The sequence below is a fragment of the Drosophila grimshawi genome, unplaced genomic scaffold, assembly GCF_018153295.1.
Source record: "Drosophila grimshawi isolate 15287-2541.00 unplaced genomic scaffold, ASM1815329v1 contig_44, whole genome shotgun sequence".
NCBI lineage: Eukaryota > Metazoa > Arthropoda > Insecta > Diptera > Drosophilidae > Drosophila > Drosophila grimshawi.
The window spans coordinates 20,952,437-20,980,147 of record NW_025063240.1 but is presented as its reverse complement, the minus strand read 5'-3'; the positions used below and the strand labels follow the sequence as shown (position 1 = coordinate 20,980,147).

The window sequence follows — 27,711 nt, the reverse complement described above, 5'->3', positions numbered from 1 at the left end:
ATCTCGCTCTAGCTCCTTCTGCTGCAGCTGCTAATGACAGTAAATGCTTTAAATTTCTTCGCACTATTTTAATTATGAATTCAATTGCGAGAAATTGAATTAAATTTAAAATTAAAATGCGCCGCAAGCTAAAGAGCGAAATCAATGCGAGCAATTCAATTAAACTTGCTTGTTTGCAGATTGGGAATCTCGCAACTCAATTTGTAAGCAATAAGAGCCACAAAAAGTAAATATTTATACAATCAGAAAAAGAAATAGAAGATCAAATAAAATATTTACATTGATAAAAATGCTCAGGCGTCAGAAGTGGTTTATAAGAAAAATAGTAAATGATTTTGGCAGTGAAGAGTGTCTCTGACAGCACCACTTATTGCATATTAAATAACGTGTAACATAAATTGTCAGAAAATAATAGAAATCAAAGAAACAACAAGCAGCAAAATGCAACAAGCAACAATAACAGCAATCAGACAAACATTTTTGAGCACTAGCCGGAAGGACATTTGCCAAAGCAACGACAATCTATCTGTCTGTCTGTGTGTCTGTCTGTGAGTCTGTCCGGGTGCCAGTCTGGCTGTCTGTGTTTGTCTTTAAGTGACTGCAATATTGTAAATACAAATTTAATAACATACAAGAGTCAAATGTTAACAAAATAGTGTTGTACTCAAAGAAATATTTTGAATATTAAGTAAGGACTTGCATCGCATACAATTTGATTGGAATTTATGTAAAAGTCCTTTTGGTGAACAAACTTTCTTTGACAGCTCAGCCTGAAATGTTATATGAGAAACTGCTGCATATTTGTGAAATTTAATTTCTGCATCACAGCCTCTGCTGTCACACACACACACACACACACACTCAACACACACACTCAACACACACACACAAATGTAGTACTTGAAATGAGCAAAAATCACTGCAGGCGTTAAGCACACACATTCACACACATACACATTCACACACACACACACACACACACACACACACACACACACACACACACACACACACACACACACACACACATACATATACACATACACATATACATATGCATATCTGCATGTGTGTAAGTGTTTGCTCGTCATTCAACTCATTTAAATACCCTCGCAGCGTGCAATAAAAAGAGATTTTGCAGGCACTCCCAGCTGAGCACACATCCTATATGCTTATCTCGTGACTCTCACAGCTTTCCAGTTATTTATCCGCTGGAACATCGCCTTACTATAATACTATAAGTACCATACAAATACAGCAAAGCAGATATTCTTTAAGTTGAGCTGACTACAGGATAAGAGTATTTAATCTACTGTCTGTCCAAAAAATTAAGCCAAACATTTGTGTGTATGTGTGTGTGTATGTCAGTTTGGTGAGGTCGCTTTAGAGCTCTATAAGCCATATATTTTGGAGCCAAAATATATATGATGGCTCATACAAGCTTTGTGCTTTAAAATGCGTTTACGAGACACTTCAGTGTCGCCTTTGATGGTAGTCCTTTAATCAATGTGGCATGCATACGAATGGAATACTCCTACTCCTGCACCCCTCCTCCACCTCCCTCTCCTTCTCTTCTACCTCCACCGCCTCCTCCCCCTCAGCAATCATTGCACTGTCTTTGCATGTCCTGGAATTTGGTTTTTGTCCAGCTAATTGAACGCTAAAAATACCAGCAAAATTTGTATGTTTATGAAAAGAAAAATATTTTCCATAAAACTTGAGCATTTTCCTTTCTTCCTGTTTGCTTTTAATTTTTGTGCCAGCTACAAAACTGTCAAAATTAAGCAGCTTAAATTGTTGAATTTTCAAATGGACAAAAAGTGCCGAGATAAATTTAGATTATAAATTGTATCGTGCAAATAGGAAAAACCAAAATAAATACTTTGTTGCTGTTGCTTTGTGTGTCAACAAACATTTGAAGCTAATTAAAGTGAGACACGTGTACAAAAATATGTTAGTGGCAACTAATATGTTTCATTTGGTTGGCATAGCTGACCCACAAATTGGTCAAATCCAACACCTACATAGGCAGGTACACTTAGCGAAAAGTAGTTGAGATATGAGCAGCATATTGCTGGGAAAACTATTTACTCTAGTGTCAAATCGAATCGTATTTCATTTCCGGTTGTAGTTCAGTGCAAAGGTTTCGGTTTAGCTTAGACATTGGCTCCAAATGTTTATAGTAACAAATAATTTTCTCTCAGTGTTGGTGCTGTTGCACAAGTACATAGCCCAAGTCCAACTAAAATTACACAATTTTGTGGTCATGTTAAATGAAGACTTCTGCTTTAAGGCTATTTTACCTGTAAATGAGCCGAAATCAAAAATTATTTGATTTGTTGTTGCCACTTACACACACACATGTATGTGTGTGTGTGTGTGTTTCATGAGAAAAGTTATTATTCCTGGATTTGATTGAAAATGTCTCCAACAGCTTTTGGTATTATGTGGTCACTAAAATGGCATAGCCTTACTATAATTGTGCTCCTTTAATTCGTGTAAATCTTTTCAATTTTCAGTTATGCAATTAGGTAACTGGATAACCAGGCCAGTAAGCCAAAATATTTGCTGTTCTCTTGGCTAACTTACAGTCCAGCTGACTTGGCCGAGAATGGAAGCCCAATAATTAACCAATTAGCTGAGCTGAGCAGTTCAAAGCCAAAAACTCAGATCCGGTTTACACAAGGTTCTGCGAATACAGCTCAACTTACTTCTACCTGTTTGCCGCCCTTTCGACCTTTTTCCTTTTTTATGGGCGGTGGGGGAGAGGAGTTGTGGTCTGCAGCATCCCGGAGTTATGTTTCCAAACTCCTCCCCGGAAAAAAATTGCTTATTCATAGCTGACTGCGGCCCAAATGAGCGACCATTAACTTAACTACGCCAAAACTATCCCTAAATTTTGTGTAGCTCAATGAACTTAACTCACACGACCATCTAGGTACACTGAGAGAAAAATGTAAATAGAAAAAAAAAGTGAGATAATTTTCCAATATGTTTTAATTAAATAACTTTCTGAGTCGAAACCTTAAAAAAATCTATACTATTCACATTATTCAAAAACATTCAATGTAAATCCTAACGTAAAAACAACTTTAAATATGGTTTCAGAAAAGAATTCTCTTTAGGTAAGTTTATTTGATATGATTTAGACAACATTTTCTTGGTCAAGTGTATGAGTCTGCCACAGACAGCATTCAGCGTTTGCCTATTTCAACAGTTTGATACACTTGAGAATTACAAAGTTTTGTGTAAATTTGCGCGAATCTAAATTTTTGCTGCTGATTTATGCACTGGTTTCTAGTCGGGCTGTTATTTGGGCTAATGAAAAACGCTGTCCACAAAATGGTAGCCAAAGATACAAATCTGCTTTGGGGCATATATAAACATGAACACACACAGACTCCCCCAGCACCCACGCAAACACACACAGACAGCTCTCTCCAGCTGACGTCTAAGTAACTATAAAGCACTTTGGCTTCACCCACACAGACAAGTTTAGACAGGAGGGGGGGAAAGACAACGCTCACGTGGACAGGGGAAGATAGTAGAAAGGACAAGGATGATTTTCCATCCGTCCGTTGATCCCTCTGTCCGTTTGGTTGCCAGGACAGCGCGCAGTGTTCAACTAACAACAACTGGAGAAATGAAGAGAAATAAAAAACGCATATTGCGTAAAATTCGGTGTCAAAGTTGAAGGCTGGAAGCAGGTGGAAGTCAGGTGTGTGTGTGTCTGTGTGTGCGTGTGTTGTGCGGCACTTATGAGTGGCACTTAGTCTGGTCTAATACGCATCATTAGAACATTTAACAGGAAGCACGTGACGGCTCAAAAAAAAACCAAAAAAAAGAAGAAAATTGTTGTCGTCGCGCCCCAAAAGAGAATACACGTAGTTGCCATTTTTCTGGGACACAAAAAGGATTTGTCTTGTTTCACTTTAAAGTTGAAGCAAAAACACACAGACCATAACAATTTGATAAGCTGATTAAAACTGCACTTGAGTAATCCTCTTATGGTTAACAAAGAAAAACCCTTTTCATTTTTTTTGTTGCCAATTATATTCTATTCACAAGCCATTAACAATATTCAACAGGTATTTGTTATGTTTATATATAGCCGAAAAGTTAAACGAATCAATTCTGCTTGTTATACCCTTTCAATCGTTTTGAATATGCGCGCAACCACTCTGCAGCGTTGCCACCTCTCAAACAGAGCTGCTTGACATTCACAGCGACGCTACGCCAGCGATAACAATAACAAACCGATAGCTCTGCAGCCAAAATCAAATTTGAATATAAATTTCAAACAGTTTGCTTCAATAAATAAATGCACATAATTCTTAAAATCGTTTAATTACATAGTTTATATAAAGCTAACTGTTACATCTGTATTTAGTTGTCATAAGCGGGAGTTTAATAATTAATTTATTAATTAAAGAAAGATATTTGTGTGTATGTGTGTGTTTATGTTTGTGTATTTTATATTTTTTGTTGTGACTAACCAAAATGTTCCGTGTCAGAGATGTGCTCGTTAAAAGGTAGAAAATTTACGCATTAAATCGAAGAAATACTATTGAATGTCTCCCGGCGCACCCGAAGCGAATCTCCTCGCAATCTGTGTGTCGCTTCCATTGATTTTTGGTACGAACTTTGTACATTTGAAGTTAATAAACTAAACAAGATTATCTAGTGCATTAAGTAGACAATGGCAGCGATCAAAGCGGTAAACAGCAACGAGGCACGTCCAGCCATTGCCCCCGACCGGCAATAGTACTCATCACAGTTGGCCTCCGAGATGGTTTTGTAATGCTCCAGGACCTGCGACCAATCGCACAGACCCACGTTGCACCAGTCCAGCTCCACGGCATTCTGATTGAGGAAGAAGACAACCTTCTCCTTCTCCAGCGCCTCTGTGCACTCATATTTGACGGCCACAAAATTGCCAGCAAATGGACCCAGCAAACTGGTCTTCCAACGACGACTTGTCATCGAATTGTAATTATCTGCACGCAGTGCAACATCATCCTTATTGATGCCCAGCGCCGTGAGCAGCGTCTGCAAACCCGTCGAGTGCGCAAAATAGGCGATCACATGCGGGGAGACGGGACTGCTCAGTCTTGTCAGCATATCCTGCACGGCACGACAATTGAATTTTGTGTTCTCCTCGAAGCCATAGCCCGATCCGTAATAGTATTTCAGATCCTCGGCGTATTCCAGCACAGTCACCTGCTCCGGCAGAAAGGCGCCGCACCAGACACTGGTGCGATCCACCTGCCAGGCCTGCTCATAGCGGCACATATCGTACATAAGCTCAATATCTTCCTCAGCCAAAAACGTGAAACTAAAAAAAAGAAAATGTTAAAATTACTTTGAGCTTGGTTAAATATAATCACAGTGCTGATCTCAAAATTAAACCAGTTTTCAAATGCTATGCCTTTTTCATTAAGGTTTGAGCTCTAGCTTAATTCATAATTGGAAACGGTATTCTGGCTTAAAATTCAATTTGGAATTTGCTGCTCAAAAAGTGATTGAAAGAAAAGAATGAGTTGATTTTCAGAAACCACGAAATTTGAGCCAAAAATGAGCATAGTTTGATCTCTAGATTAATGCAAAATTCAAAGCAGTAACTGACTAATACCCACCCAAGTCTTTTCGTAATATCATCCACGGTGCGATTCCAAATGGCGCTCGTGCGATACTTTTGATACTCGGAACCCTCGCCCTTGTAGTTCTTGTCCTTGAAGTCATTGCAGTAATCGTAGGGCCGCAACAGCAAATCCTGCTCGGGAATATCCGCAGCAGTTGCCACTGTGTTGTCTCCAAACAGACCCTCCGTGAAGCCTTTAAAGCTCTCTGTGGTGCGCTGGGTATCCGTGTGACGGAACTAATAGGAAGAAGAAAGTATTAATGGATCCAAGTGGAATGAGGATTAGCTTAGCAGGCTTACCAGGTAGTAGGAATCGTTGTATCTGGTGGGCAGCACTGTGGGATAGTAGTGCTGATAGACTTTGGCAGTGCCGCGCAGATCCTCGTAGCCTTGGGTGGTCAGATGCTCCTCGATATCGACTGTGATACTTGTGTTCCACTTCCACATCTGGATGGCTATCAAATCAGTCGAGCACAAAGCATTCGTCTCTGGCTTTGTGCGCAGCACACGATAGTTTTTCACAATTTGATCCCTTAGCTATAAAAAAAAGTCTATTAATATAGGCAAAATATTCAAGGATTACAGGAAGACTTACGTCCTCCAATCGAGGTGCTGCCCGGATGGTGTTTGGTGTTGGCAGTCGAGTGCCGTGCCTGTGAAAGATCCACATCTTTTTGGGCTCACAGCCGGGCACCTGGTACTGTTTGTCCATGTTGGTGCCCTTGACAATCTGATAGGCTGTCTTTGAGGTGAAGTGACGCGTCTGCTCCCGCTCCGCATCCTTGCCAAAGCAATAATCCTCCTGGCCACCAACCAGCTGCAACGCCAGCAGCGCCGTCAACAGGAGCAACAGACGCATAACTGCAAATGTGCGAAGAAAAACTTGAATATTTATATGCAAAAGGAAAGCGCATGAAAATTAAGTGGCCCAGCCCTTTATCGATATCCTTGAACTGCCATCCAAAACCAGCCGCAACGAGTGTCATATGTGGCTCGTGTTGGGATTGGGACTGGCACCGAATAGAGCGGGGAATAGGGCGGGGGAGGGAAGAGGGAGGAGGGAGACACGTGTATCGTCCAAAAAGGTGTGGCATTTAAATTGCTCGCCTGGCGTCTGCCAAGGAGTTGACTTGAGTTGACTTCAGTCAAGACAAAAGGGTGGGGCCATCAGCACTAGCGAGATTCTAGCGAAATTTTAGTCAAAGCAAATGGCAACACTCACGCACACACACACACACACACACACACACACACACACACACATATGCTATCTTGAAATTAGGCTAATGATTTTGCGACTGACAAATTGCTGCAGTTTTTCACCATTGCCCACCTATCCTTTCCTGTCTTTATTCATCATAAACGCCATCAGCCCAAATGGATCAAGATATATATGTGGCCATATAGTCGGTGTAAAGGGGGTGGAGTTGTGTTTGTTGTTTGTTGTTGCTATTTGTCATAAAAACCCATGTAATGTTTCAATTTGTAGCGCTGTTTACACGACCCGGTTCCATTCACTTTAAGACCCGCATCTAAATTGATTTATCATCAATGAGAGCAGCCCCTTTCCTCCTCCCCACCCTACTCCTCTCCCTACACCCTCACGTATTACAATCTTAATAGTGACACAATGCCAGAGACTTAATTGACAGCAACTTTTTTATGTGTAGTTTGGCATAGGTTTGTATCAGCAGGCGACGCCTTTAGCTCTTCTATCATAGCTTGTAGTTTATTCAACTCGACATTTACAACGATTTAAGAAAATGAATTTTAAGAAATTATTGGAAACTCTAAAGCCGACCAAAGGTCAAATGGAGTTGGCCAAAGCTTTGTAAGTACTTGGTCTACACTACTCTAATCATTAAATACTCCTAACTTGGCTATAATGAAATTGGGCCAAAGAACGTATCAGAAAGAAGCATCATCGATTCCATGGGCTATACATATTCATGATCAGCGTCGACAACAGAGAAGATCATAATTAGATAGATAATTCTTACTTGTTAAAACTATTTAAACTATTATGTTGACACACCCACAGCATACCCTCAGCTGCAATATTTGGTATGGCTGGTGGGTTAGGTATTATCTACTTCACCGATTGGCGAGTTATTACCGACTATATACCACTATATAACACAAAGTATCCCAAGCCGGAGAAGTCCTCGAAGTAGGCAACAGGAACAGGTGAGCTACTCTTCACAAGTTATATACCCTGTAATGTCCTATATTGAAACTGAAGTGATTTACTTGCAACGGATTTCCCCAGATGAGCGCCCCACTTTTTGTTTTAATGTTTCCTACATTTTGGCTGCTGCTGAAGGTCTTCCAAGTAGTTAAATAAACAGACGAGGAAATAAAAAAAATAATCATATCGCTGAACATGTTTCTGTATGCATTTTGGGCCCACAATGCAAAGTAAATAAATTGATGCCAATCAAAATACACAGCAACTAAAGAAACAAGACAGCAACAACGACTAAAATACAACAACTAAAATGTTGTAGCTACCAAAAATAGAAATAGAAATGATCAGATTATCTTTAGTGTGTGCAAGACTTAATACACTGTAAAGAATACTTGTGCCTCACATGGATAATGCAATTTTCTAAATCAAGAATATATATGTTATACTCTATTTATAGTTTATTTGGGGAGCGAAGGACGTAAGACGGCATAGAACACTTTTTCCATACTTAGCAAAGAAATACTTAATGCACTGCAAAGAATACCATCCCCTAACTAAGCCAACAAAAGTCTCTCGATCAAGAAATCATAGGGTATACTATATTTATACTTTATACTTTAGCTTCGGATTACCTTTGGTATGAACAAGATTAAATACACTGTAAAGAATATATAGCTAAGAGAAAATGTACATTTTATGCTATATCTACTTTAGCTGCGTATTCTCTTTGTGAAAGAAAATATTTAATGCACTATAAAAAGTCATTTTGGCAAACTAAGCCAACGAAAATCTCTAAATCAAGAATTTATGGGTTATACTATATTTATACTTTGGCAAAGGAAAGACTTAACACTCTATAAAGAATACAAATTCTCAACGAAAATCTTTTAATCATGAATATACATTGTAATTGCTATATTTATGCTTTCTGCATCAGCTGCTTTGCTTAAAATGTTTATTTGTGATTGAAAATGATTGTTGCGCCGTGTTGTGTTGCATGTTCCTCAGCAAAGCCAATAATACCCTTTGCTAAAAGTGTGAAACATCTGCTGGGCCTGCAGCCTCCTGTTGCCTGTCAGCGCAATGTTTACAAACAGTTTGCATCATCAGCTATGCTGCAATACTCTAATGGGCAACTAATAGCGCCAGTGACGTCAGCAGGGATGCTGCTCGGGCTAAGTGCTCGGCGCTGCTCAGATCTGATCTGCCTGGCAAACGCAATTAGCTATTGGCAATTACAATCGACAATCAACAGGCGGCTGTTTAACCAGCCCTTGCCATATATATATATATATATATATATATATATAGTTTTTTTTGCTACTCAAGGCCAGAGATCTATGAAGATCTCTAAAGCGATAAAGAGAGTGAGGGAGAGGCTCTTTTCAAGTGCAGCTGGAGTGGAGTGGGGCGTGCTTTGCTGCTGCTGTGTAATTGCCAATGTAATATTCGCACGCCCCAAACCCTCCCACACACCCACCCCCTCCTCAAACCCCCCTTAAGCGATTCAAGTCACGCAATTGAATGCGTCGCCTTTGTTTCTCCATGCGAAATTAAATTTCCAAATTGACTACCGCGCATTTGCTTAGCTCACTTTATGAACTACACACACACATACACATTGTGTATATATGCATTGCTATAGTTATCAAGCAAACCCACAGCCTCCATTCGCCCCTCCCCTCCACTCCCCCCTTTCGACAAGCGAGCAGCGTTCTTCCCCCTTGGACCCATTTCTTGTCACATCTATAAATCGTGTTTATTTGTATTAAAATAGCCATCGGCTGAATTTTATTGTATTTGTATACACTAGAAGCGAGTATTACGGCATGACACATACATTGTGACAGACATTATTAATTTGTTTTTATGGAATTTGGTTTAATAATAATACCTTTTCGCCTAGCTTACAGTTGTACCATATATTTAAACCAGTTTGTCAAACCGAAATGAATTTGAAATTCAGGTAAAGATTGTGAGCTGTTACAACCTGTAACAAGTTCTTTAATACGTGCTTATTTTTTCGTTTTAAGTTCCGCCTCAGAATTTCAATCACTAAAGTTGCGGAATTCTTTGAATTTTGGTTCCGGCTTAGGGTTTTAAACTAATCAGTAAAGCTTTGCAGTTCCGGAACTTATGTAAAATATCGAAAAATTCTACTGGAATAAATTACTTATTTAGCAAGATACAACTGAGATCAGATATGTTAAACATAAAATCTAATCAATATATTGGTTAGAGTATTTCATCTTCGATATTGTGTAAATAAATATGGCATTTTCGTGTCTTCTCATTGTATCCAACTAAAAGTCTGGTCAAAAACAGCTTCTGGCTTTTCGTTGATTTATGATTTAATTTATGTTTTTATTAATGCGTACGTGACATTTGCTAATTTTTCTCTTTGTTTTTGCTTAGATTTCCACTGAAAATTGTTGGCGAAAAATGCCCTCGTGCCGATTTTGCATGCGTGTGTTTTCGAGCGGAACACAAATCAAACACAGATTTTTCAACTTGGTATTTTGAAGAGGGGGGACACAGCAGTAATAGAACTAGAACTGGAACTGGAACTGCCCACTGTCCGAAAAATCCAAAAATAGAAGCAATCATAACTTAATTGATTTGTTATGGCCACACAGATTGCCCCTATTTCACTAACTCTCTCTCTCTCTCTCTCTGTCTCTGTCTCTGTCTCTCTCTCTCTCTCTCTAGAGAGAACGTTGAACTCTCGTGTTTTGTATCTGTGAAACATTACGTAAGACTTCATACAGTTAAAAGATAAGCAATTCAAGCAATTTAGCTGCCAAAAGGTGAATTGATAAACACGCGAGCAGCTGTCGGGCGTTTCAAGAGCGTTTCCATTGCGTTTTTAAACGCCAAGTGCAAAATGATCGCTGTTTAATTTACGACTGCTTGTCAAAATCATTTTAGCTAACTAAAAGCCACACAAAAAGTATGGCTTTAACTTTAACATTTTGCAGCTGAGCGCAGTGCACATTAATTAGCGGAAATATGCAAATGGATCAGGTGGCAAAAAAGGAGGGTTACTTAAAACTTACCAAAGCCCTCAATTAGCACAATGATGCCTAATATTAAATCGCGTAACTACTTACACACTTGGCAAATGATGCTATTACAAATTGAAAGCCAATCGCAATTGAATTTGTAATTGGCATACAACAATTTCGACCTAAAGTCACGTTTTTAACATAAAATACAATATTAATCTTGCTCTTGAAAATCGGCTAAGTTTTGACAGACTTATAACTAGGGCAACGTTAGACACTTCCCAGAGAATCTTTTGAGGTAATAGTCTTAACTTTAATTTAGTATTAATGTAGTATTGATCGAGAGGTAAAACCATATTCAAAACACCCTTGAAAATCTGTTGACTTTTGACTAGATTTGACTAGTTTCAGCCAATTTTATGGAGTCTTAAAAATGTACTCGAAATCAGAATGTGGACAACGATTACACTCAGGTATAAGAAGTCTGTATTATTTTGTCAAGTGCTCGTATCAATATACATCCTGATATCATAAAACCCACTGCTTTGGCATTCATCTCAAGCCAGAGACACGCGGCCGGAACAAACTTAATCGTTTTGGGTACGAGCAAAACAAATAAAATTTGTGTTAATATCGTATGCAAGACACATTGTCTCATACAGACATATAGAAGGCTGAGAAACCCTTTTAATCAACGACTGTTTGGGGAATTCTCGCGTCTCTCGCATTTTAAATTAGACAGTCGCTGGATGAGTGTCGAGACATTTTCCAACTGATCGGTTTGATCTTCGGGTCTGGCGGCATTAGACATTTAATTTATTACTTGTACACTCGTCTGCATTTATATTGATATGGGCCCCCATGAAGAAGAAGACGAATACGAAGACGAAGCAGACCCCCTCATCTCTCTCTCTCCTTCTCATTCTCTCAATCTATCTCTATCTGGCTGGCTGTCTCTGTCTATTTTAAATTATGTGAATAGCGTTGACCTTAAGGGGAATAGCCACAGATAGATAAGTAGTAGGGGCAAGGGAGGGGACGGGGAGGGGTGCAAAACACATTTCCTCACACATTTTTTGAGTGCCGCTTTGGAATTTTGTAAGAGTTCGTTTAGACACAACGGAATTTTCGTATTCATATTAAGACTACAACTTGAAATACTTTTTGGCAAACCAGCGGCGAGCGTGTGGAAAACTTAAAAAAGAAAATTCTTTAGGGAGGGGCGGCCTGAGCTTGTGCTTTTCATATTGGTTTATTTTCGAACTGCGTATTAAGTAATTTGCATTAAAAACGCCTGAAAATCGAAAGCACTACTGAAAATATTTGACATCAAACGCTATTTTTGGCATTATTCGAAAAATAAATGAAAAACTACAAAGGGGGCTGGGGCTGGGGCAGTGGCAGGCGGTACGGTTTTGGTTAAGGTTAAGTGCAGATACTGCCACTAGCGTCTAATGCCAAAATCGTTTTTGGCAGCCTCGCCAACAAAGCAACCACAAAGAAGAAGCATCCCCACGATATATTGAATAGTTTTTGACAAATTTTTCAAATCTATTTGCAACGCCTGCGTTGTGGAATATTCAAAAATTGACAAATAGGAAAACTAAGGAAACTGTTGACACATTTCCAAATAGGAAGGGAGGGTGTTAAACAAAAAATAAGAAACATATTCAAACCGGTTTCTCTTGTTGTTGAGCACCTTTCATGGCTGCAGTTGCAGTTGCAGTTGTTGGCCCAAATTCGAGTCGCGATCAGGTAGCTGAAACGCGAAGCGTTAACAACAAGCAAACACACACACACACACACACACACACATGCAAAGAGCCAGGTGTGTGTTGTGTCACATTCTTGTAGCGGTTTGCTTTCATACACATTATAATACATAGTTGAGGCTTCAATACTAGAACACTCCCACTTGTTTGTGTTTGATGTTGCCATACGACATTATTTAATGAGCCACAAAATAAACAGAAATGCGCCGAGAACTAAGAACTGAGCGTGTTTAATTAGTTAAGCTGCCCTCTATCTAAATCTTTGGGCTTGAAGTCGCGTGCGCCTCTTGGTCATTAATCTCGGCACATCTCGCACAAGTGTGGGCAACATTTCTGTCCACTATCTACCTCAGTCCCGAGTCTTGTTAACGCGATTTGTTTAATGTACTGCTTAACTTATCTGGCCCGCAAACAAAATCTATTTAATTGCTCGGAATTGTATCATGAACATTGCTGTTGACTTGTTTCTCCTATTTTTTATATTTTTCGTGGTTTGATGACATGTCACCATTGTGAATTTGTTAATTTATTTGAGTGCGAGCTAATTATTTTTATTGTGACTTTCGAGTGGCGCGTTTTAAAACGCGTGCAAAACGCGCTCGTCACAATCTGCATGTTTACCTCAGATAATTGACTCAGACAGCAGGTGGTGGTGGAGGGGGAATGGGAGACTCAAACAGCAGCTGTCATTACGTCAACCGTCAAAATAAGCGTAGCTATTCTGGCCCAATTGTCTTGGCAGATCACTGAACCCGTTAGCAGCGAATACTTTCTTGCTGGGCACAAAGTAAAAGGGTCACACGCTGTGTGGCTCAGCAAACCACAAAAGAGAAGAAAATAGATAAAGAAATATGCACGTTCCCAACTGATTAATGTTAGGCGCATTAAATTTCAGCGCTTTTCATTCATATGCAAAAAGTTGGACGCCGTCGAAAATTAGCCGGGAATTTCGCTTGAGTATTTTGTTGAGCTCATCACAAAACAACATTTTGTTGTTGTTGTTCTTTGTGTTGCTGTTTTAACGTTGTTGGTCAAATCAAATGTCGTGTCAATACGATTCTAAGGCGTATCATGTTAATTATATAACCAAAAGTATTAGAAACAGGTTTTCTCACACATTATTTGTGATTGCCGCAAAGCAATTTATTATTATTTAAAAATAAACAAAAGTTGTTGTTTGCTTTTCAGTAACAATTACAATATACAATTCCTAAGCAGTTTAATAGTTGCCTCATGGAATTATTAGACAATTAAGTGAGATATATATTCACATGTATATATATCTTAAAGATTACGACACAATTATGAACTGTTGCCAAATACTTAATTGACATATTATGTTAATGGGACATTTAAAGCGCCATAAAATCAAACACGAGTAAGTATAAACCCACACAGACCTAAATTTGATTATTTGAAATGCACTCGGGAGACGCAATGGATTTCTTAACCGATTCGCACAAGCTGCTAACGGTCAACAAGTCAAACAGGAGGCAGCGAGTCAAACAGAACCGCACGCGAACGCGTCTAAAATGAAACTGAAACAGCGAGCGGAATCCACGAACGTTTATAGCAAACGAAGAGCGGCGAGTGTGCTATACCCGTTCTACCCGCTCTACCCGCTTTGCCCGGTCTGCCTGCTCACAGGTAAAACCGAATCCGATAAAAGACGCGAGCGGTTAAGCGGTTGATAGCGGTTGTTAGCGGTTGTCACCGCAAGAGCATGTCAAAACTTTTCCAGATCCTAATAGGAGGGCAATTACATACATATAATATAATATACGCATTAATTATAATTCTTTGAGCTGATAAGTAAATAAACAATGAGGGACTTTGATGACAGTTTAGCCATACAATTAATCAGAAAGATTATTTTAGAGCCTGTCAGTTAAAACTTTCATTTGATTCCACTTAAAGAAATCAGATAACAATTCTCCGTTTCATTGTGTTATTTCTGGACGTTGAAGGACCGAATAACATCACATTCCGAGAACAAAATGGTTAATTATTATTGTAATTCGCTTGAATCAATTTAACCACTTAGTTTGACGATCAGCAAGATAATGGGAAAGTCTACTACTATAAGTAGGTAAGCTATTATTAGTATTCCAGCTAAGATCCTTTGTGGTAAATGGCATACATTGTTTTGATAAAACTTGTAATTAGAAGATCATATAAAATATCTATATTCGAGAATAGGACGCACTTGTAAAAAATAAGGAGTCTTAAGTAAGGGATCGTTAAGAGCTTGTGACCTGAGACAAATGTTGCACACACCCCGTTTAATTGGGATTTCCAACTCAAGAAGTTCTTAGAAATGGAAAATGTCAAATACTTGACAGTCTTATATAAAAATAAAAAACTTTATCGGTACTAATGACGCAAGCAACACTTAAAATGCTGAGGGCTGCTTTATTACGTAAATTATCAAAGAAACCATTATCAAATATAACTAAGAACTGATTTGTGATTTCTTCAAGTGGCTGCAAATCAAAGTGTCAACTGACAGACCCAAAAATAATCTAAATGATTAGTTGTTAGGCTCTCACATTCAATTGTTCATTTATCAGCCTAAAGAATGATAATTTATGTATGCTTTATCATATGTACATATGTAATTGACTTCCTATAAAGATCTAGACAAGATTTGACATATTTTTGCAATGGCAAGTTGCCAACCGCTTAACCGCTCGCTCGGTTTTACCTGTGAGAAGGCAGAGTGGGTTAAGCGGGTTAAAGCGCACTCGTCGCTCTTCGTTTGCTGTAAACTGTCGTCGCTTCAGTTTCATTTTAGACTCGTTCGCGTGCGGTTCTGTTTGACCCGCTGCCTCCTGTTTGACTTGTTGACCGTTGTTGACCATTAGCAGCTTGTGCGAATCGGTTAAGAAATCCATTGCTTCTCCCGAGTGCATTTCAAATAATCTAATTTAGGTCGGTGTGGGTTTATACTTACTCGTGTTTAATTTTATGTCCCATTAATAATATATATGTCAAGATAAGATATACATTTGATACATATATACATACATATACATTTGAATATATTGCTCATTTAATCGTCTAATAATTCCATGAGGCAACTATTAAACTGAATAGGACTTATGTATTTATTTATGGTACATTCGTACTTAATTGTTCTGTAATTTTAAAGAAAACCAAACAACTTTTGTTTATTTTTAAATACTTTATTTTTACTTTTGGTTATATAATTAACATGATACGCCTTAGAATCGTTTTGACACGACATTTGATTTGACCAACAACGTTAAAACAGCAACACAAAGAACAACAACAACAAAATGTTGTTTTGTGATGAGCTCAACAAAATACTCAAGCGAAATTCCCGACTAATTTTCGACGGCGTCCAACTTTTTGCATATGAATGAAAAGCGCTGAAATTTAATGCGCCTAACATTAATCAGTTGGGAACATGCATATTTCTTTATCTATTTTCTTCTCTTTTGTGGTTTGCTGAGCTACACAGCGTGTGACCCTTTTACTTTGTGCCCAGCAAGAAAGTATTCGCTGCTAACGGGTTCAGTGATCTGCCAAGACAATTGGGCCAGAATAGCTACGCTTATTTTGACGGTTGACGTAATGACAGCTGCTGTTTGAGTCTCCCATTCCCCCTCCACCACCACCTGCTGTCTGAGTCAATTATCTGAGGTAAACATGCAGATTGTGACGAGCGCGTTTTGCACGCGTTTTAAAACGCGCCACTCGAAAGTCACAATAAAAATAATTAGCTCGCACTCAAATAAATTAACAAATTCACAATGGTGACATGTCATCAAACCACGAAAAATATAAAAAATAGGAGAAACAAGTCAACAGCAATGTTCATGATACAATTCCGAGCAATTAAATAGATTTTGTTTGCGGGCCAGATAAGTTAAGCAGTACATTAAACAAATCGCGTTAACAAGACTCGGGACTGAGGTAGATAGTGGACAGAAATGTTGCCCACACTTGTGCGAGATGTGCCGAGATTAATGACCAAGAGGCGCACGCGACTTCAAGCCCAAAGATTTAGATAGAGTGCAGCTTAACTAATTAAACACGCTCAGTTCTTAGTTCTCGGCGCATTTCTGTTTATTTTGTGGCTCATTAAATAATGTCGTATGGCAACATCAAACACAAACAAGTGGGAGTGTTCTAGTATTGAAGCCTCAACTATGTATTATAATGTGTATGAAAGCAAACCGCTACAAGAATGTGACACAACACACACCTGGCTCTTTGCATGTGTGTGTGTGTGTGTGTGTGTGTGTTTGCTTGTTGTTAACGCTTCGCGTTTCAGCTACCTGATCGCGACTCGAATTTGGGCCAACAACTGCAACTGCAACTGCAGCCATGAAAAGTGCTCAACAACAAGAAGTTTTACACTATACGAACGCATAGCTGCAAAATTGCGAATTGAATATTTATATGCAAAAGGAAAGCGCACGAAAATTAAGTGGCCCAGCCCTTTATCGATATCCTTGAACTGCCATCCAAAACCAGCCGCAACGAGTGTCATATGTGGCTCGTGTTGGGATTGAGACTGACACTGACTAGAGGGGAAAGTGGGATGGGGCGAAGGAGGGAAGAGGGAGAGACGTGTAGCGTCCAAAAAGGAGTGGCATTTAAATTGCTCGCCTGGCGTCTGCCAAGGAGTTGACTTGAGTTGAGTTTGGTCAAGTCAATAAGAGGGTGGAGCCTCCAACCGAGATTCTGATGAAATTTTAGTCAAGGAAAATGGCAACACTTACGCACACAAACATATACACACACATTAATATATGTAGAGGCTGCCTCGAAGTTAGGCTAATGATTTTGTGACCGACAAATTGCTGCAGTTTTCCACCATATTTGAAATCAAATTTCAAATAATTCTAAGGCACATCATATTTATTATATAATCAAAAGTATTAGAGAACAATAATTGGCAAACGTCGGAAACAGGTTTACTCACACAGTATTTGACATTTAAAAACAATTAAAAGGTGCTAATATTTAACTAAATAAATTTTCATATTGAATTTAATGGAATTTTAAGGTAATTAAATGAGATTTATGTATATACGACACAATTGTGAACTGCTGCCAAATACTTAATTGATAAATTATGTTAATGCGACATTTAAAACGCCACAAAATCAAACACAAGTAAGTTAAAATCCGGGCAGATCTATATAGTTGATAGTTTGAAATGCGTTCGAGAGAAGCAATGGATTTCTTAACCGATTCGCACAAACCGTTAACGGCAAACAAGAGTCAGTGAGTAGAATAGAACCACACGCGAACGCTTCGAAAATGAACTAAATGAATGAAATGAAAACACATTTTATTATGCTCAGCAGAAGACGGTAAAATTCTTAAGAAAAGCAAGAGCTTGTTATTTGGATATGTGGAAACTTGTGTGAATCATAGAATAGGAGAGAGACTTACACAATCCTAAAGCCTTACTACTAATCACGATGATTATTTGAATTACTGTTGATTCCAATTCACAAATTATTGAAAATTAAATTCTTTTTTTATGCGGCTAGATACAGAACAGACAACAGTACAAGGCCAGTTGCAACGAGATGAAGTTACCTTCTTAAGCTTTTAGAGAAACGCATCATCTGGCAATTCGTTGGCGGACTCCATGGCTAAGAAGTGCTCGATTGCGAGTTTGAAATCCCAGTTGGCTTCCTCTTGGACGACACGCGTGCACCATTTGGGACGCAGTCCAGTTAACTCCTTGAATATGTGCAGCTTGTGCTCCTTGCCATCGACTGAGCTGTCTTCTTTGGATTGTAGTTGTGTTGGTTCAGCGACCACCTGGAACTTAAAGGCATCTCTCAGTTGCTTCTTGGCGGGATTCATAATGTTAAAACTCTCATTGACGATCCTCATGCGACGCGCTCGCTTTCCAACGCCCTGTTGAATGAGAGAATAAAAGACTAATAAACTTTAGCATGGAATGCGATTTAGACAAGCTACCTATCAATCTATATTACCAAGCCTACAGCATCCACTTTGAGCACAAACTGCCTGCTAAAAGCGAGCAACAATTCCGGCTCATCGCGCAGCACACCATTCACATAGATCACAGCCATATTGGGGTCATAGTGGAGCACATTCGTCTGCAGTGATACATAATCATGGGTAACCACTGGCAACTGCATGAGGACCTCCATAATATCCTGTGCACCCACATTGATGCGGCACGTGTCGCGAGAGTTTTTCAACAGATTTCTGCTATGATAATTGTATTTGTTGATGCGTTTAAACAGCTCATTCGATGGTCGGGCGCAGCGTGTAATATCATAACTGCAAGTCAATGTGAATATGGATTTATCCGAGTAGAATCTTCTCAAATGAATGCGCTTATCCAGCTGCTCGAATTCACGCAGAAAAGGATACAAGAAGAGCTCCCCGGTTAGTTCATAGGCAGCTGTATCGCATAGGTAATCTTTTTGGGGCGCCAAACCCGACCGACTGCTCAGATCCACATCATCCAGCGTGAGCAGACCCGAACATATTTCCTTCACAGCCTTGATGTACGCACTGGGCAGAGGATATTTGCGGCACATGGGATTACCATGGAGACGCAACGATTTCAACGGCACTTCTCGCAGCACATCAATATCTGCTAAATCATGGATCCAATTGTAGCCCAGATCCAGCGCCTGTAGACTGCCCAGTAGCGATAATGTGCGCAAACTATTCAGACTTATAATCCCATTACTGCCCAGTCGCAGATCCTGACAACTGCCCAGAAACTTGCGTGCCGCCATCCTCAGTATGCTTTGCAGGATCTTTGGTGAGCTGAGGAGTACAATCACATTCTCCAGGCCATCGGCCTTTTGGAACTGTTCCAAGTTGAGCACACGATTGATGGCACTGTAGCGTTTCTGCATTGCCAGCTCAATGCATTTCTTGGGCTCCACTTGGCCCTGTCTAAAGACGCAGACGCCCATCCGCAGATAGTAGGGTATCCGACGACTATGACTTAGGACGTGCTCCTCGCCATCTGCCACCAGTTGAGGTATTTCCATCATCAGATTGCAGCTGTGCACCAGATACTCAATCTGATCGTAGCAGCAACGTACCAGAAATTTATGCTCGCCATCAATATACTAAAAACATAATGATATATATGCTATTTTAATTATGTATAGACTCTTCGAAGAGTAATCTAAATGTGTCTTAATTGCATTATAATGTATAGATAGTTAAACAAGCTTAATCCAGCTCACCCTATAGTAGCAGGGATAAAATTCGCTCAATTCTGGCGACACCGAAATAAAGAAAAAGTTGAAAAAAGCCTCCTTCAAAAACTCGTGTTCCGGATCAGGTATCTACAATAGTTTGGTACAAATCATAATTATTCATATTGTTGCAAAAGAACCCAGGAGTGACGCGTACCAAAAATGCATGCCAATCATCGCTGTCTTTAAATTGGGCCAAATTGGATTTGCATCTGGCATCAACTCGGACGCCATCCGACTCCGTATCGATCTCATAGTCGAGTGGCGTGTACAACTTTCCCAGCCTCTCAAATGGAACGCCATCCTGCAAAGACTTATTAGTAGTAAAGAGTGTTCATTACTAGCAACCACAGTTTAGCTTACCACAATCTCAAAATTGCCAATTAATGGCCTCAGGCAGTTAGGATAGTTGGCCAATCGGGTTAGGGGATTTTGAGCCAGATTTATTTGCTTGGCTCGAAAACGGGCCAAGTCGGCACAAAGACGCTTTGAGGAATGTAACTGTAATTGTAACAGAGGCATTGAAATGGAGAAAAGTTTGCAGTTTTAAATAGGTGATGAACCCTCACCATATTGCCGCTGAGATCGAGCAGGCCATAGTCGACATCGCCAAAGAGTTTCAGCGGTCCCAGATCGCTAATCTGATTATTGGCCAGATTAAAGCCATTAATCGATCGACGGCGATCATCGTTGTTGTAAATGGTTGTGCACACCAGCTGCAACGTGGCCAAATTGGACAATCTGACCACAAAATTACTGAAATACGGATTTGTACCGAAATTGCTCAGATTCAGCACTCGCTGCACGCCCTGGTAATTCTCCAGATTGTCCAACAGGTGGTCAATTACCTGTTTAAAAGATTTTATTTAATAGCAAAAATAAATCTTTTAAAAATGATCTCGTCTATTATTATAATGAGCAGGCGTTACGCCCGTTGCTTTGAAATCCCGCTAATCAGTCTTAATCGTTTTGTCAGGCAGCGAAAAGAGATAACAACACTTGTATTGCTGTGAGTTTCTTGCGAAAATAAAGCAACGAAAAGAATATAGGCCACCAATCGAGTTCGTTGACGGGTGTGCTCGCTAGCTATCTCACTTGATCGCACGCGCCGAAAAGAGTTGAAGATACAGTGTCTCACATCTCAATAGGTCCAGTGTCTAGCTAGATGAGCCCAAATTCAACATTTTTGGCTTAGACGGCGGAATTATGTGTGGCGACAGTCCAATACTGAGCTGAATCCCAAAATTTTAAATAACATTTAAATCTGGAGACTGGGCCGGTGGAATTATCATGTGGGGGCAGTTCCAGATATGCCAGGACTGAACTAATCCGGACTTATGCTTGGTTGTTGTCCTGGTCGTGGTCCTGGTAGAACCGGAAAGTACGTCGGATTCCTAGCTTCTCGGCACTTTGGAGTTAATTTTCCTTTAATATATTGATATACACATTCTTGTCTATTGTTGTTTCAATGAACACCAAATTTTTGACGCCGGCTTCCGAGATAGATGCCCATACCATGACACTTCCTCCGCCGTGCTTCACTGTTGCATTTAGGTGTTTCGGATTCATCTCAGTATTGGACTGTCGCCACGCATAATTCCGTCCGTCTGAGCCAAAAATGTTGAATTTGGACTCATCTTCAAATATGAATGTGTTCCAGAACTCCAAATCCTTGTCCAAGTGGGTTTTGGCGAACGTCATCCTAGTCCCTTTATTTTTTGCGCTTATAAAGGGCTTCTTCCGTGGTACTCGGGCATTAAAGTCATGGTTGCGCAGAACCCGGCGCACAGTTTCCACACTGCACTTTTTCCCCATTTCATCCTGCACCTGTTGAGTCAGTTTTGGAGCCGATAGCTTGTGATTTTCCCTTATTTTCCTGATGATCCTCCGCTCCTCCTGTTCGGTGAAAATCTTGTTTGATGCATTTCTGCCCTTGTCCTCTATCCGATTTCCGTCGACGAAGCGCCGAAAGACGTTGAATACAGTTGTGGTGCTTAGATTTACCATTTTAGCTATTTGGCGATGTGAATATCCAATCTTGAAGTGTTCCAGGATGAGATTCCGTTGCTCAATGATAGTCCGTTTGTCCATAGTCCTTGTTGGCTGCTGGCACCCGAAATGCATGATATAACTAAACTGACTACGAAGGATAGGTCTATTTATACCGAAAATAATCAACCTGACGTAAAAAATCCGGGTTTTATGGCACCCAGGTGTCCAAAACGCCCCTGGTCCAAATTCTATGTGACCAAAAATTAAGGTACTTTTTACATAACGCGACCTAGCAAGTGGGGAAACCCCAGTTTATGGGGGTCATATAGTCATTTAGGTGGTTAATATATGTACCTACCATCGGTCTTTGGAATTTTTGAAAAATGTTGGATAATTAGTTTATGGCAAGCAATTACATTTTTTGCTAGGCGCTGTTCCAGTTTAACTGAGAGACACTGTATATGCACGTGTTTGTTGTCAGTCAGCTAGGATCAGATCGGGCTTGTGAATAAAAACATGCGCTGCTCGTTTTTTTCACTCTTCATTGCCTGGGCTTGCCATAAGAAATGAGTGCACTTGCAGATCTTATTATTATTATAGGGAAATTTGCCAATAGTTTTAGAATATATTTAACAGCTCACTCGAGTACAGCACTCTTACTTGTTTGTATTTAATTCTCTTTGATGCGGTCAAATGGTGCGTGTGCAAAGCGATCGAGTTTCGTTCGTGTCTTTGTCTTTAACGGTGCGTACTGTTTTTCTACTCCGGTTATACTGCTCATTCTGAGCGCGTGTGTGAGTGAATTACCGTTCGATGGATGTTTTTTTATGTGCAGAAATAGCTGCATTTCTAACACAGATTTAAGTATGTGTGTGAAGATAGCAGCAACACTCTCGCCTTGTTATTGACAGTCGATTTTTGCGCTCTAACCTTTGGCACAGGTCTTGGGTATTTTAACTTTTGACCAGTTTTGTGACCAACTTCATAAAAACTTCAAATTTTACCTGTGAAATTATAACAATCGGTAAAATCTGTTGCGAATTGTATTCGGCCACATTGAACCAGACGGTCAAATAAACCTTGGCACCGGTGGAGACCTGAATGCACAAGCCGCGCTTAAACAGATTGTCTACGGCAGGTGTGCAGGAGCGAGCGAGAAAGCTGTCCACAAGGTGTCCGCACTGCAAAATTCAGCATAAAATGAACAGCAAATTAACAGAGATCTCTAACAGATTAGAGAAGTCAAGTTGAACACCCACCTTATAATTGACTGGTATAAATTGTTGACCTTCGACAGCATCGAAGATGGCGTTGAGAATCAGCTGATGCGGATTCGCCGTAAAATTGAGAACACCCTCGTGATTCACACGAATCTCGAGCCAGTTGATGCCCGGACTATTTTGATAACTTTTACATTTGTAGTATTTTCGGGCATTCTGATAAAGCACTAAAATCGGTTTACAGCGATCGCCCAGCTGAATAATGCGATCCGCTGCTGCAAGCGAATAATTATTTATTATTTGTTTTTATAATTTAATGCAAACCTTACGCAGATTTCGACTCGCCGGCATTTTGGCTGTCAAACGATAACCGATCAAAACAATGAACACTGGATTAAATTATCGAGAACGATAATTTATCGAAGTGAACAAAATGTATGCTCGAATTTTGTATATTCTTAATGTATATCTTTCTTAATGGCTACAACAGAGTCTTGCTCTCTACAGCAAGTGAAAACATTTTCATTTATTTCTTTGCTGTCTTCTTCTTGGCACTGCTCTCCTTCCTGCCCTGATAGAGTCCCGTATAATACCCGGACATGTACCAAGCGGTGAGCATGGCAACAAAATCCTGTTCTGGTTCACCATCGATGCCACCGCCTGGTGTAAACATTGGCGGCACCAGTGGCATTGGTGGCATCACCAAACCCGGCGAAGGACCTGCCAAATGTCCCCGATTTGTCTGCTTTCCTTTGCCCGTCGACTTCTTGGAGGTCTTTGCACGTTGTTGCTCCTGCTCCAGCTGCTGATGCTCCTCTCCGCCTTCTGCTTGCTTGGCGCTTAAGATTTGCTCGCTACGCGCTTTGTTGCCCCAGCTGGGCAGCAGGAGCGAGAGTGGCACTTCCTGTTCATTCTCATAGCCCACGTAGCGCAGTACGCATTTCTGTGTCTGCTCATCGATGGACAGCACAGTGGCCTCGTAGTCCAGGCCATCTGTGTAAGTGGCCCTGGCAAAGTCGCCGACTTGGAACACATTCTCCTGATTCGGTTCCGATTCCGCCGCGGTTTTGCTGTTGTCCTCGCGTCGATTGGTCGCATCGGCTATGCGACGAGCGAGCGTTTCACGGGCCAAATTTACAGAATCATCGTATGCCTTAATCAGTAGGCTATCATCCCAAACATTCTTGTCCTCTGACATTTTTAAAGCCGGTTTTCGTTTCGAAATTTGCGAAAATGTCAAAAAATGTGTCGGCGTCTTCTACAGCTATCGATACTATTGCTTCACATATCGACAAGAAAACAAGAGTTGTCACCTGAGTAGATATTGTGTCGCGCGGTGAATGGCAATAAAAGAGGTAAAGGAAGAAGCAGAGCAAAAGCGAAAATCATTCTCCGCACGCAAATTGTGTTTTGCTTTAAAAATTATTAAATAACTATATTAAAATGGCTACAGTGGAGTCTCTTTACAAGGAGCTTACGGCTGAATGGACAAAGAAACCGCCAAATACGCCGAAATGTGGGCAGCTGTTGGATCAGCTGAAAGTGGCGCTGGTAAAATTGGCTTTTCTGCCCACAGATGGCAACGATGCCCAAAACTCAAAGCGACAACTTTTGCTGGCCCGCTCCGTGTTGGAGGTGGCCGTGGAGCACAGTGTGCTCAGCAAGGATCTGCTCGCCTTCGAACGGTACATGTCTCAGCTGAAGTGCTACTACTACGACTATGCCAAAATCATCGGCGAATCGGATAACAAATACAAATTACTTGGCCTCAATTTGCTGTATTTGTTGTCCGGGAATCGTGTCTCTGATTTCCACACCGAGCTGGAACTGCTCTCGGTTGACATCATTCAGCATAATCAGTACATCCGACCCATTTTGGCACTGGAACAGTACATCATGGAGGGACGCTACAATAAGATTTTCCAAGCAAATTCTTCAATGCCCGCCGAGATCTACAATTATTTCATGGATCTGCTGGTGGAGACCGTGCGTGATGAGATTGGTGCCTGCATTGAAATGTCCTACGAGAAAATCTCTGCCAAGGATGCCGCAAAGCGACTCAATCTTCGTGTGCCGGACGAGATCAAAGCCTTTGGCGAGAAACGCCAGTGGAAACTGGAAGGCAATGGAAATTACAGTTTCACCGATCGAAGCATCAAGCCCAAGGAGCTGCTGCCATCGGAAGAACTGGCGGAACAGGTGCTCAGCTATGCGCGTGATTTGGAGATGATAGTCTAACATCATTGTAACTATAATAAATACTTCAATAATACATTAAATAAAGTAAAAATTAAATTGTAATAGTAAAGTGTGGCCGTACAACTAATGTATCGATCACTTTATAACTGAAGTACATCGATTTTTGAAAGAGTGGAAAAAATTCTTTGCTGCGATTAATTGTTATAGAATTTGGTGGAAAACTTATTGAATATGGCCTCCAATGCAATGAAGTCTAGTTTGAAATCATTGTCTATATAGTAAATATTTCAACATTAAAATTGTAGTTCAGTGTGGCCGCACAACTCATATATCGATGAACACATCGATAGTTTGGCACTCGGTGCACATCGATAGTTTGGCACTCGGTGCACATCGCTAATTTGTAGCAACGAACGGGTGTGGGAAAAATAGTCGTCGCTCGCTGCGATTAATTGTTAAGTAAAAATTTGTTAGCAAATTTGTTGAATAACCAACGCAATGGCCTGCAACGCAAGCAAGACGCATCTCTTGCGCTCAATCGCTGTAAGTCATTGGGGCTTGTCAACCCGCCAAACTTAACCAACAAAAAAGAAAAAACTTCCAATTGGTCAAAATCGTGTTACGTAAAACTTCAAGAAAAATGTTTGCAATTTGTAATTGTTATTGTTTTTGTTGACTAGAAACGCGGTTATGCCACCTGCCCACGTCTCGTTGGCGACACTTCCGCCATCAATGTGAACGTTCTGGAGAACAAACTGGTTGTGGCCACAGCCGATGCCTCCGTTCCCGTTGCCCGTGTCTCGATTGTGTTGCGGTAAGTTTATCGCCTCATTGGAGCTGCTTCCTCTCAAGCTGTAAGACTCTTTGCAGTGCCGGATCCCGTAATGAGGCCTATGACACACAGGGCGCTTCCCACATGCTGCGCCTCGCCGGGCTGATGAGCACCCAGAGATCGAGTGCATTTGCCATACAGCGCAACATTCAGCAGGTGGGTGGCACTTTGACCACCTGGGGAGATCGGGAAATCGTGGGGTATACCGTGGAGACGACAGCGGATAATGTGGAGACAGGTCTGCGTTATATGCAGGATCTGCTGCAGCCAGCTTTCAAGCCATGGGAGATTAAGGATAATGCCAAAACACTGCACAATCAACTGGATGCGGTCACCACAGAGGTAAGCTAATAAATAATACGCAAATATAAATAAATATATAGATAAAATCATATACATAAATATAAATTATAAATACAAATTTCACAAATTGAAATATAAATAATAATCAATTGCCACTCCCATTTTAAATATTGTTAGTGAAGAATAAATCTGAACTTTGATCTTTTGCAGGAGCGCGCCATTGAGCTGGTCCACAAGGCCGCCTTCCGTCGTGGTCTGGGCAACTCCATCTACATGCCCCGCTTCCAGCTGGGCAAACTGTCCCCGGAGAGTCTGCTGCACTATGTGGCCAGCACTTTCTCCGCTGGCAGCGCTGCTGTTGTCGGTGTCGGTGTCGAGAATAATCTGCTTTCCGGCTTTGCCCAGAACTTAAGCTTTCCCAGTGGCGGCGGCAGCGCTGCCCAGAGCTCGTCCAGCTACTACGGAGGTGATGCACGCAAAGATACAGCAGGACACCGGGCCGTAGTCGCAGTGGCTGGCGAGGGTGGAGCTGCCAGCAATCAGAAGGAGGCTTTGGCATTTGCCATCTTGTCGCAGGCTGTTGGCGCCGGTGCTGCCACCAAACGTGGCAAGGCAGCGGGTGCCTTTGGCGAGGCTGTCAACTGTGCTGGCGGAGATGCGCCCATCTCTTTCCGTGCACTCAACAGGAGCTACTCGGATGCAGGCCTCTTTGGCTTTGTGGCTGCCGCCGATGGCAAGGATATTGGCAAAGCTGTTGATTTTCTTGTGCGCGCTCTGAAAGCGGGTTCCATTTCCGACAAGGATGTGGCTCGCGGCAAGGCACTGCTGAAGGCACGCACCATCGCCAAGTACTCCTCGGACGGTGGCCTGATCAAGGTGATTGGTCGCCAGGCGGCGCTCAACAGAACCGTTCTGGAAGCCGACGCCTTGGTGGCTGCCATCGATGGCATCTCGCTGCAACAGGTGCAAGCCGCAGCCAAAAAGGTGGCCAGCTCTAAGCTGTCCGTCGGCGCCATCGGCCACCTGGCCAATGTGCCCTACGCCTCCGAATTGGCTTAAGTCTCTAGTTAATCGATCACCCCATGTAAAACCGTAAATGTAATTTAAATCCGTGCTGCAAATAAACCTGTTGGAAACCAAAACGAAAACGATTCAAGAGCTGATCTTACTATATAGTTGGATATAACTGGAGATGAGCCAAGCAGACAGCGAATGAGTTTATTGATAGATAAATAAATATTGTGAAAAACTACATTTATTAGAAAATAAACTTGGAAAATAGCTATCGCATTTTTCAATCCGTGCTGGAAACGAACCG

The 27,711-nt window shown here is 41.0% G+C and overlaps 6 protein-coding genes across 8 annotated transcripts; 3 read left to right on the top strand and 3 right to left on the bottom strand.

Annotated features, from left to right (window-relative positions):
* Positions 1-4,328: 4,328 nt before the first annotated feature.
* On the bottom strand, positions 4,329-14,141 carry LOC6558734 (multiple inositol polyphosphate phosphatase 1). The gene is made up of 5 exons (XM_032738234.2): positions 14,007-14,141; positions 6,237-6,502; positions 5,942-6,178; positions 5,637-5,878; positions 4,329-5,335 (listed from the first exon to the last, which is right to left on the bottom strand). The coding sequence occupies exons 2-5, from the start codon at positions 6,498-6,500 to the stop codon at positions 4,681-4,683; spliced, it is 1,398 nt and encodes a 465-aa protein (XP_032594125.1). The 5' UTR covers positions 6,501-6,502; positions 14,007-14,141; the 3' UTR covers positions 4,329-4,680.
* LOC122322591 (cytochrome b-c1 complex subunit 10) lies at positions 7,388-7,854 on the top strand. The gene is made up of 2 exons (XM_043215427.1): positions 7,388-7,472; positions 7,683-7,854. Exons 1-2 carry the CDS (start codon positions 7,405-7,407, stop codon positions 7,813-7,815), a joined length of 201 nt encoding a protein of 66 aa, XP_043071362.1. The 5' UTR covers positions 7,388-7,404; the 3' UTR covers positions 7,816-7,854.
* A 3,774-nt stretch (positions 14,142-17,915) lies between the features above and the next one.
* LOC116806542 (nuclear RNA export factor 2) lies at positions 17,916-23,410 on the bottom strand. Of its 3 annotated transcripts, none has more exons than XM_032743526.1 (9): positions 23,389-23,410; positions 23,099-23,334; positions 22,844-23,020; positions 20,417-20,695; positions 20,211-20,348; positions 20,005-20,151; positions 19,836-19,937; positions 18,594-19,715; positions 17,916-18,513 (listed from the first exon to the last, which is right to left on the bottom strand). In XM_032743526.1, the coding sequence occupies exons 1-9, from the start codon at positions 23,408-23,410 to the stop codon at positions 18,199-18,201; spliced, it is 2,538 nt and encodes an 845-aa protein (XP_032599417.1). In that variant the 3' UTR covers positions 17,916-18,198. The 3 variants fall into 3 exon arrangements, with proteins under 3 accessions (XP_032599417.1, XP_032599418.1, XP_032599419.1); XM_032743527.1 differs by having other exon boundaries at positions 23,099-23,331; XM_032743528.1 differs by having other exon boundaries at positions 18,447-18,513; positions 18,577-19,715.
* Positions 23,411-23,505: 95 nt separating this feature from the next.
* LOC6558140 (survival motor neuron protein) lies at positions 23,506-24,336 on the bottom strand. Its single transcript, XM_001983405.3, has one exon. It carries the CDS (start codon positions 24,255-24,257, stop codon positions 23,586-23,588), a length of 672 nt encoding a protein of 223 aa, XP_001983441.1. The 5' UTR covers positions 24,258-24,336; the 3' UTR covers positions 23,506-23,585.
* A 76-nt stretch (positions 24,337-24,412) lies between these two features.
* On the top strand, positions 24,413-25,360 carry LOC6557231 (26S proteasome non-ATPase regulatory subunit 8). Its single transcript, XM_001983406.2, has one exon. The coding sequence runs from the start codon at positions 24,503-24,505 to the stop codon at positions 25,295-25,297; it is 795 nt and encodes a 264-aa protein (XP_001983442.1). The 5' UTR covers positions 24,413-24,502; the 3' UTR covers positions 25,298-25,360.
* A 235-nt stretch (positions 25,361-25,595) lies between these two features.
* Positions 25,596-27,544, top strand: LOC6558205 (cytochrome b-c1 complex subunit 2, mitochondrial). The gene is made up of 4 exons (XM_001983407.2): positions 25,596-25,801; positions 25,939-26,072; positions 26,129-26,432; positions 26,604-27,544. The coding sequence occupies exons 1-4, from the start codon at positions 25,757-25,759 to the stop codon at positions 27,450-27,452; spliced, it is 1,332 nt and encodes a 443-aa protein (XP_001983443.1). The 5' UTR covers positions 25,596-25,756; the 3' UTR covers positions 27,453-27,544.
* The last annotated feature ends 167 nt before the right edge of the window (positions 27,545-27,711 follow it).